Consider the following 8,574-nt stretch of genomic DNA (forward strand, 5'->3'; position numbering starts at 1 on the left):
ACCCCTTACCATAATCGCGAGCTTCATCTTTCAAAATAAATGCAAAGACAGCGCCCGAAAGGGGAATAGAGTCGTATGTGTTTGCAGACTCCACTGTGATGTGACCCTGTCTCTCTCTCTCTCTCACACACACACACACACACACACGCGCACACACCATCTGCAAGTATAACAGGCCTAATGAATCCCCCCATAGACCATAAAGATGATTGATGGGTGAGACAGTTTAGCATGCGAGGATGGAGATGGGAGAACAGACATGGTGATAATGAGAGAATTGCACTGAGCTCATTACCTCCCCACTCCTCCTCAGCCTTCCTGCAGAGCCGAGGCCTCCTGGTTAAATTGCACCTCTGCAGGTGCATCAACAAGAAACTGATTGTAATGCTTTTTTACTACTTTCACCATTCAGATGAGAGAGAGAGAGAGTGTTCCTGTCAAATTTTCCCTCATTTACTAATATTTACGCCGTGCTTCAAATCTTCAATGAAGTTTGGGACTGTTTTGCAATGAACCGGTTTGTAATGAACCAGTGTTATTTTTATGCAGTAGCTTTACTTTTCCAGAAATTATTATAGTTTGTGTTTAATTTATTTTTTAACCTGTTGGAGTGCAAGATCTCACTTTCTAGTCCAAAGTTTATTTACATCTGTCACTACTTTCTAACAGGAATGCAGACTATTTTGGAACCATGCAGGTTATTGGCTAATAGTAGAGTTTTCTTGTTTTTGATTTATAACATATAACATATATGTTGTATTAAATAATTGTCAGCTTGTCTGCCAGAATGGTAATATTGGTGTACATTTTTTTGTTTGTTTCTTCATTAGAAAGGTCTTATATTCTTGCTTTATTATATTCACTGTTTTATGTAGCTTAAAAATATATATGTATTTAATGCAAATAAATCTTTAGACTTGCATTAAAAAAAACTTAAAGCACAGTTTGCTTCATTTGTATATTTTTCATTCTATCGTATTCTTTTGCTTTTTTATTACTGGCATTGTATTCCTTTGCTTTTTTATTACAGTTTAATTATTTTCAATAATTTTGAGGACCTTTTTTGTTTTTTAAACTAATATTATTTACTCTGGTATTCTGCTGTGGTATTGAGAATTGTGACATTTCGCGGGTCTCTATAATGTAGATGTCATAGCAACCTTATTTACAGAAAATATATATTTGATATACATCACTATCTTTAAATACATCTTTCATATAAAGTTTTGGTCATATGGCCCACTAATAATCATTTTAAATAATCGTGATTACAATATTGACCAAAATAATCGTGCTTATGATTTTTGTCATAATCGAGCAGCCCTAAGCTAAGGGGCGTTGTTAGGCATGACGCGAAGCGTTATAAAACGGTTATTCCATATACGTAGTAAGGTTTCACAGAATAAAACGGAGCAAATAGTGTAATGATATAAATAAAAACAGTATTCTTCCACCAAACAACGTAGTTCCTCAGAAACAGTTGTGGTTCCAACAAAGTGGTTGCCAAGCAACACACTAGGGTTGTGACGGTGAGGAAATTTTCCCACCGGTTAATCGACGCGTGACAACACCGGTATCACCGCGGGGGCGTTCCCTGTTTTTCTAGCTTTCCTTCGCTTTTAAATAGCTTAAAAGCGCCGTGCCCATTTTACTTTCACTTTTGAATAGCCAAAATCAGTCAAAATCCCACCAAAATCCATTGCCATGACTTATCGCGAGAGGCAAAAGGTTACGTTTAAGTCTCATAACATTGGTTAATGGAAACGCCGTCATTTCGCAATACATTTTTATTGACATTTATAAAATGTCGCCAAAGTTTTGCGCAAATCTATAATGGAAACGCGCCTTGTTGATGCGACTGTCGTTCGGCACGCTGCATTGAGCAGCCGCGTTCAGTTTTTAATTGTAGTGTCTGTTCTTTTACTGAACTAAATTATTTTTATTTCTATAAAAAATCAAAACGACGGTGGGGGTCGGTGACGCGGTAAAAATGCGATATTCGATATGCGATACGATATTACTTAAAGTGTGTAAAATCAAATTTAAATTATATTTTAAAATATTTAAAAATGAAAATTATATAACCAATTTGTTTCACATTCTTTCTTGGAAAATAAAGAATCACTATAACTTCTGAAAGTGACCAGCAGTGTTTTAGCATTACTTAAAGTAATGTCACAAATCAGAAAATGTAATTTAACATCAATGTGAACATACAAACAAAAAAAATGAATGACACTAATTTTATATCATTGTAACTTTGTTTTCCATACACTTTAAGTACTTCTTCATATAACACAGCAAAAACTATAGTCTGAGAAAGTTCAAACATGATTAAAGGCAAGTGAACAGTCAGTAAAAAAAAAAGAAAAAGAAAAAAAAAAAGAAAAGAAATACACAATTTACAAGCATAGATTCATAGAGCATAGAGTCAAGCAATTCTCTGCTATATGCGCCGAACTAAAACTTTGACCTTTTGCAACGTTTTGATTTAAGTAGCCTATTATTAAAATGATAATGATATCGCACGCCATTGCGATATGCATATTGCGATATTTCGATAATTTCGATATATCGTGCTGCCCTAACCAGAACTATCCGTTTTATAAATTGTATTTTATTTTAGGTTTATTACAATTTATAAAAACAGTTTTTCAACGGTTTTCAACAGTATCATTCATGTTCGCAACACAAAATGCAGGACAAGTTACGTGCTGAACTTTACTACTTAGGGTTAACTTATCAGTGCAACCTTTATCTCTGCTGTACTGCATTTTGAATCACTCAAGAGTACTGCAATAAAATCTCTTCATTCCTTTTGGAAAAAATTTTCCTGGTTATTTCTAGAATAAAGAGTCTGGAGAATAATGACTCATTTAAGAGCTCTTCTATCCCAGGAAGACGTGCACATAGCCACTGGGCGTTTTTCAACTGTAGTGCAAACTCTTCGGCCCTATTTGTGTCAGCGGGACAACGACCCCTCGGGCAAACATTTTGCCTCCCTCTCCATCTCATCAAAGATGAGACAGCCAATAAACAGAGCAGTCCTGCTCAATCAGCCTTTGCGGAGGAAATTAAGAGTGAATGAAAAGGTCAATTCAAAAACGCTTGGCCTTTCAGCGACAGCTATCAGCCAATCAATGTTTATTCTGCAATATATTACAAGAAAAACAGCCACTGTTGTCCATTTAAGACAAACATTCTGCCGTCCAATCAGCTATAAAAAGCAAAACCAGAAGAGGAAAGTGAAAATGAGAGGATACAACACTTACCTTACTAATAATAAGTACATTAAAAAGAAAAATCGGGCTGTTCCTCTTATTGTGGCAGCAGGCAAAACCCCCCAAAAGTCCTTGATTTACAACCAAAAATACTTCAGTGTTAATGTGTGAGATCACCGTCACAAAGTCTAAGCTCCTTAAACGCCAGAGAGGACCATACTGATATCTTTGGTGTCTTAAAGCATTGTTAAAAGCATGATAGCACTATCATAATGCGTCTGAATACATGCACTTACTCCTCCTGACTAATGGACCAAAATTCATACACAAGAGGACAGTGTTTAAATCCACTCTGGTGCATTATTTCACAGCATTCCCTGCCTCTTTGTATGTCCATCACTAGGTAAAAACAGGAAAAACTTTCCAAACTGAACACAAACCCAATAAATATTTTTAATTTCTTATTTTTGAGCAAAAAAAATATTATATATATATATTTACTTTGACTATATTATTATATACAATAATATTTTATTATTTTCTTTATAAAAACAACTACACAAGAAACTCTTTTGTCTATTGCATCAGAACAGAGACCAATACAAGGTGACTTGAGCTTGTTCACCACTGAAACCTCAGTTTGAAAAAAATTAGGGTACAGTGATAAGGGTCAGTCTAGCTCAGGGATGGGCAACTTTGATCGTGACGAGGGCCAGCATTTTTTCTCCTTTATACCAAGGGGCCAGATTACTAATCCACGTCCACACACCTTTTACACCTTACTCAATTTCCTTTTTATCGAAGGAAATTAAAGTATAACTAATGTCATTTGTTTTTAAAGATTTTATTAAGTATAAAACTTGTGCAGTTATGCTAATTCAGAAGGAAAACTTTGTTGTCAGTGGACAGAAATATTACCCCGACAAGCCAATGTAAACATTTCAATTGCATTGTCTGTAAATTTGCAACAAACAAATATACAGAGGTCCTTTTTTTATTAGTAGCCTACAGAACATTCTCAAAGCAACCTAAAAGGACAGTTAAAAAGGGCTTAATTTTAAAAAATTGTTATTCTAAATGGTACCATAAAATAACCTGGTATCTGCAGGATTTTTAAAATCAAATTTAAGACCTTTAAAGACCTTTTTAAGATCTGCACTTCACATTTCAGCCTTTAAACAATTTTTATAGCAATTCTTGTCTTTCCGTCCCCAAAGACCTCTTATAATTTAGACTTGTTGTACCATTTAAGAGTTTGCATGGCCTTAAATGTAAACAATTTAACTGAAGACGTTTTAAGGACCCACGGAAACCCTAATAAGAACATAGTTCAGTGCAAACATTTCTGTCATGCATTTGGCAAAAAGCTTTTGTTGACTATGAATTTTACCTTTGAAATTTGAGGCAAGTGCAACTCTGGCGTCCAGCGGGCCGTACTAAAAGACACTGCGTATAGACACCGTATACGGCCCGCGGGCCGCCAGTTGCCCATCCCTGGTCTAGCTCTACAGACCAACAGATAACCTGCGGCTTTTCTACAACACCACCGTTTCCAGACATGTTGATATTATGCTAGATGTCATATTTTCTACATGAGAGGCTGATAAGCTCAAAAGATAACAAAGATATCGATATGTTCGAAAAAAATATCGAAATCGAAAAAAAAAAAGATATGAACAGCAATGTGGCATCAACAGGTACTGAAGTTGGAGCCACTTTTGCATAAACACAGACATCACCACACAAAAGGCTACATAGCAGTAGGGTTGTGACGGTGAGGAAATTTTTCCACCGGTTAATCGACGTGTGACAACACCGGTAATACCGGTATCACCGTGGGGGCGGGGCGTTCCCTCTTTTCCTCCGCTTTTAAAAGCGGTGTGCCCATTTTACTTTAACTTTCAAATAGCGGCAATTCGGAGTAAAGCAATTGTTCGTTTTTAGTTCGTTTGAATTTTCCCTCTTTTCCTCGCTTTCCGTCGCTTTTAAATAGCCAGGCGCTTTTGCATTTCATTTCGAAACTAAATCATCCGCGATAGTCTTGTTTGCCTCACCTCACTCTTCTTGTCTGTCAGCTCGACTCACTCTCCTCACTGGATAAATGAAATCTGATCTGTGATGTGACTGTCGTTCGGCACGCTGCATTGAGCAGCCGCGTTCAGTTTTTAATTGTAGTGTCTGTTCTTTTACTGAACAAAATAATTTTTATTACTATAAAAAATCAAAACGACGGTGGGGGTCCGTGACGCGGTGGGCAAGTGACGTAACCGGTGTTGCGGCTTAACACCGGTATAACCATCAACACCGTCTATCGCGGCAAGCCTACATAGCAGATGTACTAAAAAACACACTCAGAAGACCTTAGCAACTGCAAAGCATCACCTTTTCAACCACCAAGAACCCTGCTGCATTGTGGCGGTGACTTCTGCATGGGCTAACACCACTCACGTTTCATCTCAAAATGTAAATCTAGTTTAAAATATAATGCTGACAGAGGATATTAAAGATAGCCTATCTCGCTTCTGGATATTTTATTTATGGTCCATTTTTTGCACGCTTTGAAGAATCACTTCCTCATAAAAATCAGAGGCGCAAATAGAAAAAGAACACACAGCACTAAACATCTTGACAAGAACATGTAAACAAGCTCCTCTTTGGGCATTTCCATTAGACTGCAAAGAAGACAGAAGGAATTGTGGGAAGTGGTTGAATTTGGAGCCAGTAAGTGTCCTAAACTCATGATAAAGTAACTTGATGTTTACTGCACAATGTTCCAACAAACACCAAAGCGCAATGGTTGTTGGGACCGTGTGAACTAGCCCATAAACACACCAATAAAACATGTCAGAGAGATCCAGAACACCTCGTTGACGAGGTTGAGCAAACTGTGTTTTTAAAGATAAAGTTGTCATTGTGACTGATGATCAGCAAAATTGAAGACAGTTTCTCTTTATACAAATATCTGAACTTCCTTAAGTCAAGATACATTTACTTGAGATGAAAATTGAAGACATGAACTATGAAGTCTTGTTTTCTAAAACACTGAAAAAATGGAGTTTATGCTTAGAGCAGGAACAAATATCTGTCAACGGGGAATGAAAACTTGTTTTCCCTTCGAATTAAGATTTCTGAGTTTTCTGGGCCCATTGGCATTTTTTTTGTTCTTGTTTTTATCAAACTCAATTCATTTCACTCAATTTCTCGGTAAACAAGACATTTTATGTCATTTTGCTTCTCAAGTAAATGTATCTTGATTTAAAAATCCAACACAAAGAAGAACATGACTTTTTTTGCAGTTTTTGCAGAAGAACAGTATAAGTTATTTCCACATTCTGGAGGTTGGGAGCAGAATTCAAATAAATTAAAAAATAATAGAGATCTATTGGAAATAGTTTTTTTTTCTTCCAAGTTTTAAAGCATTGATATTACAAGACATTTAATATTAGTAGATACATTAGTATCTACTAATGTACCGTGTTCCATTCAGTTCTTTCCTTAAATTTCTATACATGTCTTAAAAACGACAAATAAAACCCTACCTCTTCATAAAACCTGCAGAAACCCTGTTCTTTTGCGAGAAAAAAAAGTTTTGAAAAAGTGTTTAAAGTTACACTGACAATGTTGGGCCCATTGACGTTCATTGCATGGACAAAAACAACAGAAACATTCTTCAAAATATCTTCTTTTGCATTCCACAGAAAAAATACAGGTTTGGAATGACATAAGGGTGAGTACACAAAGACGCAATGTTAATTTTTGGGTGAAGGCATAAGAGACTAAATAAAGTCAGGCATTTGCAATATAAAACACACACGAGAACATATGATTGCTTGTTGTATTATTCATAACTACACTTCTGTTCTGCACACATTATCCATCCATCACTATAATCTGAAGTCAAGGGGGGGAAAATCCCATAGAGGACCAGACCAACGCCATAATCTTTCCGGTTTTCCTCCACATTAATTCAGGACAAGGTTCATTTAGTGGCTCTGCCGTCCCATTGCAAAGACAAAGATCTGATGATAATCTCGGCCACTAATCAAATCAAAGGAATGATGCTGTTGACATGTTTATGACAGGCTTATGCACACATGATGTATGAAAGATGCCCCCAAATTCAACCTGAGAGATTAGAATGATTGCATTTAAATCTTCGAGCGCTTGAGTACAAGCCCTTTCCTCCGCACAGCTGATATGTTGCAATCCAGTTTAAAGAGGGACTGCTTGAACTCTCCTTAGGGAGAGAAGGAAAGATCGCAGCGTTACATAAGCTGGACAGCCACATACAGCTGTGAGGTCTGGCCAGATTAACAGATGCTGTGCTTGAGATTAGCATTCAGACGCAAGAGGAAAGAGAAATGATGTGCTTGCGTAAGCAGTCATTCTGAGAAGCTGCTGTTTGGATGGAAGAAACTGCAGAGATATCACAAAACAGATATTAGAAGTGAGGAAATAATGACAAAAATATCTTGAAATGAACAGGAACTTGCCCATGAAATCAACAAATGGCTTTTTGTTCATGATTTCTTCACTCATACCTACAAATGCTCTAAAATGCCTTTCGATCTTAAATGCTGAACGCTATAAACTCCTTTATGAAACGACAACATGATATTTCTCACCATTTGTTGACAAGGTTCAGCAAACCGAGTTTTTGAAGACAAAGCTGCATTATTGTGACCAGTGATCAGCAAAAATTAAGAAGGTTTGTCAATGTGCGCTAAAGTAATCTTCCAGACGCATTTCAAAACACAATAACGTGAAATTAAAAAGACAGTTCACCCAAAAATGTTAACGGTGTCATGATTTACTTGCTCTCATGTCATTCCAAAACCGTATTTCTTCTGCAGAAAACGAAAGATATTTTGAAAAATGTTTCAGTGTTTCCAGAAAAAAATCATACAGGTTTGGAACGACATGAAGGCGAGTACATAAATACGCAATATTAATTTTGGGGTGAAACATATTAGAAGTGAGAAATATCTTGAAATAAACAAGAACTAGTTGTTGAAAGCCCCAACTACGTGCTCACGTGGATCTATATTAACACACATTAAATAATCATGACTTACCTTCAATACTTCCCCACGTTTAAAACTCAGCTCATCATCTGCAGTTGCTTTGAAATCATACTTGGCAATGGCCTCCATGATTCAGCCTGACGGGCACCTATGTGGTAAGGTTCAAAGCAGTGGAAAATGCCTCCTGGTGCAGTTTATATCCCTGTTGTGGACCAGACAATGAGACCTCAATTGCGATGATGAGCACAGATCCAAGAAGACACAATGATCTCCACCTGCCTCTCTCTCTCTCTCTCTCTCTCTCTCTCTCTCAGCCCCGCGTCTCTCCT

The 8,574-nt window shown here is 36.9% G+C and overlaps 1 protein-coding gene across 1 annotated transcript in view; it reads right to left on the bottom strand.

Annotated features, from left to right (window-relative positions):
- LOC107723603 (growth factor receptor-bound protein 2-like) overlaps positions 1-8,574 on the bottom strand; it is a 65,978-nt gene that overhangs the window by 55,333 nt on the left and 2,071 nt on the right. Inside the window, exon 3 of the mRNA XM_016532311.1 lies at positions 8,297-8,447. Coding sequence (XP_016387797.1) covers positions 8,297-8,374 — 78 coding nt within the window. The 5' untranslated portion in view covers positions 8,375-8,447. The remainder of the gene's footprint in view (positions 1-8,296; positions 8,448-8,574) is intronic.

This window comes from Sinocyclocheilus rhinocerous, unplaced genomic scaffold, assembly GCF_001515625.1.
Source record: "Sinocyclocheilus rhinocerous isolate Xijiao unplaced genomic scaffold, SAMN03320098_v1.1 scaffold154, whole genome shotgun sequence".
NCBI lineage: Eukaryota > Metazoa > Chordata > Actinopteri > Cypriniformes > Cyprinidae > Sinocyclocheilus > Sinocyclocheilus rhinocerous.